This window comes from Juglans microcarpa x Juglans regia, chromosome 3D (assembly GCF_004785595.1).
Source record: "Juglans microcarpa x Juglans regia isolate MS1-56 chromosome 3D, Jm3101_v1.0, whole genome shotgun sequence".
Taxonomy (NCBI): Eukaryota; Viridiplantae; Streptophyta; class Magnoliopsida; order Fagales; family Juglandaceae; genus Juglans; species Juglans microcarpa x Juglans regia.
In genome coordinates this window covers 4409207-4421765 of record NC_054598.1, presented here as the reverse complement: position 1 = coordinate 4421765, position 12559 = coordinate 4409207, and the positions used below count along the sequence as shown (strand labels likewise).

At 34.2% G+C, this 12559-nt stretch overlaps 1 protein-coding gene across 1 annotated transcript; it reads left to right on the top strand.

Moving 5' to 3' along the window:
• Positions 1–3277: 3277 nt before the first annotated feature.
• On the top strand, positions 3278–6820 carry LOC121254475 (pentatricopeptide repeat-containing protein At2g15820, chloroplastic). The gene is made up of 2 exons (XM_041154533.1): positions 3278–3960; positions 4744–6820. Exons 1-2 carry the CDS (start codon positions 3334–3336, stop codon positions 6619–6621), a joined length of 2505 nt encoding a protein of 834 aa, XP_041010467.1. The 5' UTR covers positions 3278–3333; the 3' UTR covers positions 6622–6820.
• Positions 6821–12559: the final 5739 nt, after the last annotated feature.

The window sequence follows — 12559 nt, the reverse complement described above, 5'->3', positions numbered from 1 at the left end:
CCTATCTGTTTTTTTTTATATTGTCTCGAAGTCAGTGCAGAGTCTCACAGTAGAATGACGGCAATAGCCCCAAACTTTTGGTGAAATATAGGCGGTTGGTCTGCTGATGTTTCAGGCTCAGTTTGATTAAAGAGAAAAGCTAGTTTGCCTCCATTTTACCGTTAAAGTTGAACGCTGAAAAAAAAAAATTTATTTAATAATTGAGGAAGTGATTTTAAATATATTAATATTTTTTTTTTATTTTTAAAAAATATTTAAATATATTAAAAAAATATGAAAAAATATATATATATTGCATCTAACGATAAAGGTAGAGCGGCATAATAACCCACTCTTAATTCAATCTATCTATCTAATCTTCATCATAATTTTTATAAATTTTTATATAAAATATAATAAATAATTTAAATTTTAAAATAATAATAATATTAACAAAATAATATTTTAACAAAATTTTATTCAACTTTTAATTTTTATTTTATCTCATATTATCTCAATTCACTATTCAAACATAACTTCAGTGTCCGCCTGTGTTGTGCACTAACAACTAAGCCTGTTCATCTGGACAAATTTTTTCACATTCCAATCTAGATAATCGGGTTCCGGTCCAGAATAAATCCGGGCCGATACCTGTTTAAAAGAATTGGGGTAAACTCGATATCTCTATTTTTTGGGTTGAATGTTTTGATTTTTTGATTTTTTATTTTTTCTTTCTAGCAACTATAAATCCGGCTCAATTTTAAAATTCGGCATCCAGTTCCAGTATACCCGAATTCTCGTACCGAAATCCGGATCAACAGTACTACCGACGGCATATGCCAAATGCAGACACGTACGTGTTCTTAATACTTATTATGCGCCCTTTTTTTGATGAACGTGCCTGGGTTTTTTATTGAGTTCCATTCTATAATGTCAAAACAGATTTTAAAAAAATAAATAAATAAAATGAATTCCAGTAAAGTGAAATTAATTGAATGGACAAGTGGATAAGGTTGGCAAGTCACGATGACAAGAATTTTCAATTCCTGCTACCACCATTACCATATATGTATCATAATCATATATAAAATTAAGATTTGACTTAATTGTATCAATTAGAGACGCGTGTATGTCTCCTAACCGTATATAAATAGGTCCAATAAATTCAAGTTTAATTATTCTAAATAAAATTACAAAATAAAAATGGACTAGTTTTTAAATAAAGGTGAAATAATATAACGACATATAAACTCCTGCTTCAAAATAATTATTCAATATTAAACCCTCTTAAAATTATTATAAAAGATAATAAGTTATCCGCGTCAAATAATACAAGATTTTATTTCATGCCTTTTAATATTGAATATGGGATATTGCAAATAATGTTTTTGTTATGAATTTTTAGAGTTAGTTGATAAAACTTTACTATCTAACTCTAGGTAAATGAAATATGATCTTGTCATCTTTGTAAGGGCAAAATTGTGAACTTAACAGACAAGGTTTTGAAAATTAAATTGGATACAAATTGAAAGGTTCATTTGAGTAAAAAAAGGAAAAAAAAAAACATTTAATACTTATCAAGAAACTCTTTTGTTAAGAAAAAGTTTAGAATATGCACATATTTTAAGTAATTGTCATTTTGTAGGACTAGAATGACCAACCATCCTATCTTAACTATAGTCTCATGCACATACTATCAAAAAAAGAATGGGACTACTTTGATGCCCCACTCTTACTGCTGGACAGTAAGCCCAACATTATTTTTTTTTTTATAATACATTTAAATATTTTTAAAAAATATAAAAAAAATATATCAATACACTTAAAAATATTTTCTTAATCACTGAGTAAAAAAATAATTTTGCCAAGCGGTTAAAAAGAGCAGTTAAGTTGGAGCGGCAGACTAGTGTTTTCCTTAAAAAAAAAAATGCACAAAACCTTTTGTTGGGACGAGACATAGAGGCCCAACTAGGAAGACAGAGTTTGATAGTTTGGTAATAGAGGAGTCTCAGTTCATAATCTGTTGCCCATATTCGAAATCTTGACATGGACATCACATTGAGATTAAGAAGCTTTGCTCAGAAAATCACTTGGCATTACAAAGTTTAGAAGCTGGTAAATTTTCTTTTCAAAACTATTCAAAGATAATTTATTCAAAAGTTTGGAATATACATTGCTTCAATTCAACACCTTCAATGGGAAGGATGCATAAAAAACCAAAATAGTTTGGTAAGGTCTCATTTGTTTTCATAATTATTCTTATATCATCTTATTTAATTATTATAACTTTCTTAAATTTTCACATAAAATAAAATAAATAATTTAATTTTTTTAAATCTCAAGATAAAAATAATATTAAAAATATATATTCTAATAATATTTTATTCAATTTTTAATTTTAATTTTAACTCATTACATATTCAAAAACCAAAAAAAGTATTAAACAAATGCCCATTTTAACTCGTTTAGATGTTAAACACAACTGAATTCCACTCAATTTTAGACTTGATCTAGTATCCAAACAAACTTTAAAAGTTGTGTGATTGAGCTCTCCATGTCAAAAAATAGCTGCTGCTGTCCAATTTTTAAAGTGTGTTTAGATGTTAAAGTGAGTTAAATTGAGATAATAAAATATTATTAGAATATTATTTTTTAATATTATTATTATTTTGAGATTTAAAAAAGTTAAATTATTTATTATATTTTATATTAAAATTTTAAAAAATTATAATAATAAATTAAGATAAGTTAAGAAGAGTTAAAGAATCAAACAAAACCTTTACTGTAGTGGGAAGTGATTGCCTCATGTTCAGGGCACCGACCCATTTTATCCTACAAAACCTGCACACTTTTTTTTATAAAGAGTTTAAACTTTGACACTTGGCACAACAGTATTGGCCTATACCGACAGCTCAATGATAATAGTTTGAATAATTTTTATTTGTTTAAAAATAATTTTTATTTTTATTTTTGATAATTAATATATAAATTAAATCACTATTACATTAGCAATAATTATGCTTAAATGGATGTTATACTTGCAAAGTCATGAATAACTTTATTCTTTGTTATTGTTTTAATAATTATATTTAAAAATATTTATATCACACACTATTTATATAATATAATTTAATATGAAAGATAATTTTTAAAATTAAATTCATACCATTTTTTTTTTTTTCACTTTAAAAGTCAATAAGGTTTTGAATTAACCTGGGCCTAATGGTACCCACGGGCCCCAGCGATCAGTGCCCAAAGTGGGCGCCCAAACCGTCTCGAAGAGATTAACCTGCAAAGCCTTTCGAAGCTCGAAGCCTCGAAGTCGAACCTCAAAGCAGATAAGAGAGCAAAGAGATGCTTCTGAGCAGAGCTCAAGACCTCCCGCCATCCTCCACTCTTACGCTCGCCTCTACGTGTACGCTCGTACCTAGCCTTTGCTCCTCAAAACCTTACCCCAAAAGCGTAATCCGCTCAATCCCCATGCGCTCCTCCCTCTCCCTTCTCCGCTCCCTCTCTTTCCCACTCTCCCACCACCGCCCACACCACCGATTCCTTTGCTCTATATTCACCCTACCTTTCTTTTTGTCCCCAAAACCCCTGAAGTTTCGTACTCTCTGCGCGGTTTCTAATAGGACTTCCGTCGAACAGTTGGCGTGCGAGGCTCCACTGTCCGAAACACAGGAGAATTGGGATTTCAGTGACAATAATGAGAGTGAGGCGGCTTTTGATTTCGATAAAAATGTTGGGAATCTGGATTTGAAGCACGCCGCGGTGCCGACTCTGGACGTGAAGGAGCTGGCGGAGCTGCCGGAACAGTGGAGGCGGTCGAGGCTGGCATGGCTATGTAAGGAACTCCCCGCGCATAAGGGCGGGACGCTTGTTCGGGTACTTAATGCACAGCGGAAGTGGATGAGGCAAGAGGACGCCACTTATGTCGCAGTGCATTGTATGCGGATTCGAGAGAACGAGGCCGGGTTTAAGGTGAATTTCACAACTTTCCGTCCCCGTACCGAGGGATTCTACCATATTTCGTGCATTTAGGGTTCAATCAATCGCTGATTAGTGTCAATACTTCATTGTGGTAATTGGTGGATTTCTATTTTATATAGTGACCTATTTAAAAAATATTCAGGGTGTGATTGTGGCTCATTGTCAATTTGATGAATTTATGTTCAGGGGTCTTGAAAGCTGGATGCTAAGATGTCTGATTCTTGTGTACTTAAAATCGTCCGTCTTTTTGTTGCATAGGAATTATTTTCATGTTCATGACAGTGAAATTACCCGCATAGCATCAAAGAGAAAGAAGATGACCTATTTGTTGTCTCACGTTGTGGCAACACAAATAGTTTAGGAAGTAATTGAAATGTTGTTATACTACTATTACGTACAAGTTTTCTCCTCACTTTTGTATTTTTCTCCTTTTCCATCCCCTTCGTTTATCACCCTCTATATTTTCCTTTTTATAATCTAAACTCAATAACAAATGAAATCACTCAGATAGGTTAGGCATGCAACTGATGAACCAGTCCAATTAGAGCTGTGGCAAACGTTTTTTTAGTACTTAAAAAAAATAGATTTCTGAACCAGTCCACCATCTACATTGCACCAGTCCCAGAAATTTGTGGTATCTTCCTGATTCTTCCCCTCCCCCGCCATTCTTATAGCTCATGTCTCATAATAATATTGGTTGTTTTATTATTTATTCATGCAACTTGGATTTGGCTTGGATTGCTTGAGCCGTCTTATAACTTTTTTCTTCCCTAGGTGTACAAATGGATGATGCAACAACATTGGTATCGATTTGATTTTGCTCTGGCTACCAAGCTAGCTGATTACATGGGTAAGGAGCGGAAGTTCTCAAAATGTCGAGAGATATTTGACGATATAATCAATCAGGGACGTGTGCCTAGTGAATCTACATTCCATATACTGATTGTTGCCTATCTTAGTTCACCGATTGAAGGTTGCTTGGAGGAAGCATGTAGCATTTACAATCGTATGATTCAGCTTGGAGGTTACCAGCCCCGACTTAGCTTGCATAATTCCCTCTTCAAAGCTCTTGTAGGCAAACCAGGAGCCTCCTCAAAGAATTATCTCAAACAAGCTGAGTTTATTTTTCACAATTTGGTGACAAGTGGACTGGAGATACACAAGGATATCTATGGTGGCCTTATTTGGTTACATAGCTATCAGGACACCGTTGATAGAGAAAGAATAATGTCATTACTGAAGGAAATGCAAAATGCAGGACTTGAAGAGGGCAAAGAAGTGCTTTTGTCCATGTTGCGTGTTTGCTCAAAAGAGGGAGATGTGGGGGAAGCAGAACGAACTTGGCTCAAACTCCTCTGTATAGACTGTGACATCCCACCTCTGGCTTTTGTGTATAAAATGGAAGTCTATGCCAAGGTTGGAGAACCCAAAAAATCCCTGACAATATTCAGAGAGATGCAGGAACAATTGGGTTCATCCAGTGTTGCAGCATATCATGAAATCATAGAGGTTTTATGTAAGGCTCAAGAAGTAGAACTTGCAGAGTCCCTTATGGTGGAATTCATAAAGAGTAATTTGAAGCCACTTACACCATCTTATATTGATGTGATGAATATGTACTTCAACTTGAGCCTACATGATAAATTAGAGCTAGTCTTCTCCCAGTGCCTTGAGAAATGTCAACCCAATCGCACCGTTTACAGTATATACCTGGATTCTTTGGTGAAAGTTGGCAATCTTGACAAGGCTGAGGAGATCTTTAATGTAATGCGGAGTAACCAGGCGATTGGTGTTAACTCTCGATCCTGCAACACTATTTTAGGTGGATATCTGTCTTCAGGAGAGTATGTAAAGGCAGAGAAGATATATGATCTGATGTGCCAGAAGAGATACGGTATTGATTCCCCTTTAATGGAGAAGCTTGATTATGTTCTGAGTTTGAGTAGGAAACAGGTTAAGAAACCAGTAAGTCTGAAGCTAAGCAAAGAACAACGAGAGATTTTGGTGGGTTTGCTCTTGGGTGGGTTGCAGATTGAATCAGATGAAGAGAGGAAGAACCACATGCTTCGGTTTGAATTCAATGAAAATTCCAGCTCTCATTTTGTTTTGAAGAGACATATACATGAGCAATATTATGAGTGGTTACATCCATCATGTAAGCCAAGCGAAGATTCCGATGACATACCACGTAGATTTTGTACAATCTCCCATTCTTATTTTGGTTTCTATGCGGACCAGTTTTGGCCAAAAGGCAGGCCCATGATCCCAAAGTTAATTCATAGGTGGCTGTCGCCATGTGCTCTTGCATACTGGTATATGTATGGGGGCTGTAGAACTTCTTCAGGGGATATTTTATTGAAGCTGAAAGGAAATCCTGAGGGTGTTGACAAGGTTGTAAAAGCATTGAAGGCAAAGTCCTTGGAGTGCAGGGTGAAGAGGAAGGGAAGAGTATTTTGGATAGGTTTTCTGGGAAGCAATTCCTCGTGGTTTTGGAAACTTATTGAACCTTATGTTTTAGATGACATGAAAGATTTTCTGAAAGTAGGTGTTGCAACCTCGGAAAACATTTCGGGAGAAACTGAGGACATTAATTATGATGATGTGTCAGAAACCGATGAAATGGCCTCTAATTGTAGTGATGATGATTCATGACTTTTATGGACCGCCTCCTTTTATGGACTGCAAATGATGCAGAATGAGCACCGGAAAGACTACTTCATGAAGTTTGGAGGCCTCCTCAACAATTCAGGATATCATATCCTGGGGATTTTGCATAGATGTTCATATTCAAATTCATAGAGATCGAGTAAATTATTTATATAATTAAGCTAGTGAAAAGAGCTTTTTCATATTCTGCCATCTTCATGCTCTAATGTTGGAATGCACCACGGCTCGTCGGCACAGCCGAATGCGGAGGCCTGACTACCATAGGAGGGAACCATTCTAGAGAACCGCGATTCACGATATGAATAGCGGGCTGCGTTGAACGAGATGGGACGAAAATGATACGTTTTTTTTTCAAAAAAAGGGAAGGGATAATGCATGAGAGTTGGGGGGCCAGCGCCGGCCTTGACTCTATTCTGGGCTGGCATGATTCTCAGCCCATTGATCCTATTCTGGGCTACATGACTGTCGGCTGCAGTTTACCTCTGGATCTGTTAATTGGGCTGATAATATTAAAAAAAATTGCAAATCTGTTTACTCACACTGCACATGTGAAAGCCTAATACAAGATTCAATGGTTGGCAATATTTGATGCAAATAATGAAGTGGGATTATGATAAAGATGCATTTTCTGAAGGACACATCTGACAAGCGGAGAACTACATGAGATGATAAGCTAAAGTGACTTTCTGGAGTGGACTTCTTCATTGGCTTCACCTTCTCAAAGCTTCTAACCTCCAATTTCATCAAGACGAGCAGAATATTGAGTTCTTTCTAATGTGAGCTCAAAAGGCATTTTTGCCCAAAAGTTATTATATTTATGCAAACCTGGTTATGAATTTGTATTTCCTTCATTTCAAAAAGTGCAGATGGGGGAACTACTGACTAGGTAATCTTACTGCTAATGTTCCTCGTAACATACATGCACTTTCTTTTGGAAATCTTGTTGCTCGGTGGTGTTGGGGAGAGAGAATCTTTTTAAGAATTTTATAGGGACCATTAGAAAGTGGAAAGATAAGACGTTGCCACTCATGGAAAGCAATTCAAAAATGACCTGTCATCTTTTTAGGGACAACAGGGTCAAAGAAGGCTTCATGTCCCGTTTGATCCTTCACAAAGAGAATCTGTTTCTCTGATATGTTGCCGGCGTGCCTGCGCACACTACTACTACTACTACCCAAAATACCTTACAAATTCACTACGGTGTATACTTTACCAAGATTGCACGATTCATCCCATTAGATTCCTAGCTCTTTATCTGATATTAAACTAGCAGTTTGGTATTATTAACTGACCCACTAAAAACTTTGTCAGTATGTGTTACAATCAATCCTCTCTCTACTAGCAAGAGCATGAGACACTGATCTGTTGCATTGACCCTGCAGCCATTCTAAATATTAAATTTTTTGGAAGTTCCTTCTTGTTATTTGAACTGAGAGCTGAACTGAGGGCTTCATATGGCATGGCATGACTCATGTGCTGTATCTTAGTTTTGGGTTGTGATGAGGAATGTTGGGCATTAGATATAGGAGATTAATGCTTGAACTTGAAGAGTCCAGTCCCTGAAAACCAGCCATAACGCAAGGTTAGCTGTTCTTAGATCATTAGAGTACTTTAAACCAGTCGATGTCACGAACGACGAGGAATTTGCAATTTCACGGATTTTAGATAAGAGTCTTAACTCTTTTTTCCCAAGAATGGATGTCACTAAACTGAGTGGACAACCCAAAAAAATCAACATCAAGCATGTGATCAGAACCAAAAGGAAAGTGGATTTTAAGAGCTAAAAAGCCAATAGCAACAATGCAACTCAAGAGGAGGGTTGAAGGTTGTAAGTAGTTGTACATTTTCATGTAAAATAAGGAATGATTGCAATTTGCATTGGCGTTAGAGATTAGAACAGTGAAATTTTCACAAAACAGAAAAAGGGCACAGCACAACCTTTTTTTTTTTCTTTCGTTCTTCTTTCGTGCAGGGCTTGGAAATGTACTATGGAAAAATGAAAAGGAAAGCGGTGGAAAACAATCCAAAGAAACAGGTGGGAGGAGCCGAGGAGATGACATGGTCAGATATTGGGAAGAGAGAGAGAGAGAGAGAGAGAGAAATGTCAAAGAGAGAATCTTATGGGAGGTGGGATCCACCAATATTCGAATGGTTGAGAGCACCGCCGTTCGGATGCGGCGAACCGATTCCCCCGCATTTACTTTATAGCAGATCATGCCACGCGACCCCCACGCTGCATCCCACGTTTTTTTTTCACCATCCCCACCAACACCAACAGCTTTTTTTTCTTTCGTGGGCTTCCCAGCTTTTTGTATATGAAGGAATTGCTTTATTTATTTTTACCCATTATATATATATATATATATTCTTTTTTTTTTAAAAAAGAGGAGTATCGTTTCAACCTTCAAAGTCAAATCTGATATGAGAGATTTAGAAGGAAAATGTTCTTCATCATTGTATTATTTAACATCGAGTCTACACAACAAATAAAAATTCTGCAATATTCATTTAGTTGTATAGGTTGCTATATATCATGCATCCAGTTATATCTGGAAGAGGTCATGAATGTATGATAAAAGCTTCCTGAAAGGGACTTTTTTTTAAAGATTCAAGGTACATTTAGAATTTAAAATCATCTCAATTTATTTTAACTCATCATTATAATTTTTTAAAATTTTAATATAAAATATAATAAATAATTTAATTTTTTCAAATCTTAAAATAATAATAATATTAAAAAATAATATTTTATTATCTCAACTCAACTCAATTTAACGTCTTAACCTCAAGATTTTTTGAAAAAATGAAAACACCGTTCGATCATAGACAGGTACACAGATGATGTTTAATTAATGGGTGTTTAATAAATCGTTGTTAAATCCAAGTGAAAATAATAAGAGAAACACTACTTTATTCATTTATTATGGCCGTTCCATTTGAGCGTTTAGTAAAATTTTTTTCTTTTTTTTACTTAGTTATTAGGAAAATAATTTTAAGTATATTGATATTTTTTTATTTTATAAAAATATTTAAATATATTAAAAAAATATAAAAAATAAAAAAAAATTTACACTACCGCCCAGCGATCAACATGAGCCGGCTTAGTAACCGCACCCAAATAATAATATGACAACTCTACTCATGAATACGGATAATTTAAATAATTTAATGATGGGATGTTCCGTTCAATGCATCGAGCACATTTTTCAAAGCAAAAAGTATTTTGTTTTCATTGTTTTGGCCTATTTTGCATCTCTCTCTCTCTCTAAAGCCAAGCTAACCCTAGGAAGGAAGGAAGGAAATACTTATCATTATACTGTAGTTGATGCGCATGAAGCAAGAAAAGGGCGGACATGCAGCCTACTCATGATTAAACACAGCACACATTTCCTATATATGCAATCGAAAATCTGAGAACTAAAACGGATATTCCTGGCACCAATATTAATGGAGCCAGAGCCATGCTCATACTGCTATAGTATACAGTAGTCAGTCACATTAATTAGACTAAAATTTTGGAATTTCATTACATGAGATACTGCCCAAAGGTGGCTGATGATTATATATACAGCTTCGAAGAAAAAACTCATACTTATAATTAATGCAGACCATTGAGAATGCTTTTCAAGAATTTTACCCTCAACACAATCCTCTCTCTCCCTCTCTCTCTGTCTCTCTCCCCGAGAGTTGAAACTTTTGGATGGGTAAAACTTAAAAGATGATGAAAAGAATAGGGAGAATGATGATGTAGCCCTGCAGGTTTTGGGAGAGAAAAAGGTTCCAATAAAGTGGAATTCTTTCTAGGAACGAGCAGGAGCAATAATAATGCCACTCAACAACTCCCAAAAGTAGACAGGGACACCAAACCCTGAAATGACAATAACAGCCTCAGAAAATTGCCCCAAGTAAACAAATTTATTTAAAAAAAAAAAGAAAAAAAAAAAAAGATGATATGTACAGGAAAGGATACCCTCATGAGGAGGTCACCACCACACACAAATTAAGGCCATGCATGAACATGAGCTTTGTCATCACGTGAAAGATGCTTTCATGGGGGGCGATCGATAAGGATAGTGTGTGTCCTTTTCGAAAGTATTTAAAATAAGGTATCTTTGATTAATTTCTTCCTTGGATTCAATCTATTGTTTTTGAAACTTTCTTGAAAACGAAGGGAATTGGCTTGTTCATTGAATCTTGTGGGAATTTAATAAGCACTAGCTACTATACCTCACAAAGTAGAGAAAAAAAACAAAAAAGATTGTCTCTAATCGTGGGTAACCACGTTTGCTAACTTTGTAGGGTTGGTTCCGTGGTGTTTTATGACCTAAGCTCCATGCATGCCTGTAAAAGCTGCACACAGTAACAATAGCTCATCATGTAAAAGTACCCTATTCATAAAAAATATATATATATATATCTATAAATTTATTCATAGTCAATTCTTTATTTATTAAAAAAATAAAAATAAATAAAAATATATAAATGAACATATTTGATAAGTATATTTAGTAGTCATATTTAAAGAAATTTATAAGTTTAAATCATTTGATAAAATTAATTTTATAAAAAATAATTGCTTATTCTTTAATTATAAATATGTTCGAAATCTTATCTATAAAAAATATGAGATTATTTATCAACAAATCCTACAAAAAGAAATACATGACTAATAGAGACGATCGAATTAACATTTGTTCAAAAGCGGGAGACGGAATTAATAGGGAGCCCAAGAAGAAGAGATTTTGAGAATATGTACGTGTGGACTCACCATTCCATCTTGCATGTTCTTGGCAAAGCTGACGCACCGACTAAACAACCATTTGTTGACCTACTATATTTTCTCCAGATTTATGTCGGCTCGATCGTGTAGTCTTTCTTTTTAAACTCGTCAAGTACGACTTGTTTTTTTTATTTATAGTAAATTTTGCCATCTTCAATTACACGTATTAATGCGAAATATTTTAAGTTAGCGTGTGCTCAAGGGGGTGTTTAAACAAAAGTTTAGATGAAATGAATTAAAATAAAAATTAAAAGTTGAATAAAATATTATTAAAATATTATTTTTATTTTAAGATTTAAAATAATTAAATTACTTATTATATTTTGTAAAAATTTTAAAAATTTATAATAATAAGATGAAATATTTTTATTTCCAAACGAGCCTAAATGAACGACATATAAAATTATTTCCAATATTCTTAATCAATAAATAAAATCTTATGATAAAATGAAGCAATTATTATTTAATTTTAATAACTTCTTGCAAAACCATGCAACATTAGAGTTGCAGGAGAGGTATCGTTACATCCACAAAAAAATTTATATAAAAATAATCTCACAAACTAACACCATTCATCTTATCTATTAAAGTTACTTTAAAATAAAATAATTTTATAATCTGACGAATCACATAAAGTCATATCAATTTATGAAATTATTTTTATATAATTTTTCTATAACTATAATATTTCTCCTATTGTAATTAGAGGTTGAAGACTAGCTATATCGGCTTAAGAATTTTCGAATCGGCTCAACAAGTTGGAACTAGAGGTGTCAAATCGTGTTAACGGGTCGTGTTCGTGTCGTGTCAAGACATATATATTATACTATATAGGTCAACCCTAACCTGACCCGTTAAGCTTATCGTGTCAATATCTCAAACCCTAACACGACCCATTAACATAACGAGTCGTGTCTTGTCAATCCGTTTTGACCCGTTTATGTAAATAGATTGAACAGACCTAAAATTAACCCATTGATCTAATTAAGTTTAGCATAATTTTATATAAATGTTAAAATCACAATATCTATAAAAAATATAAAACTAACTACAAGTCCAAAATTACAATCCAAACCAATGTTTTGAATACCGTACCGGACGCTGTACCGGTCAAGGCACTGAAACGAAATATTTCAGTACTAG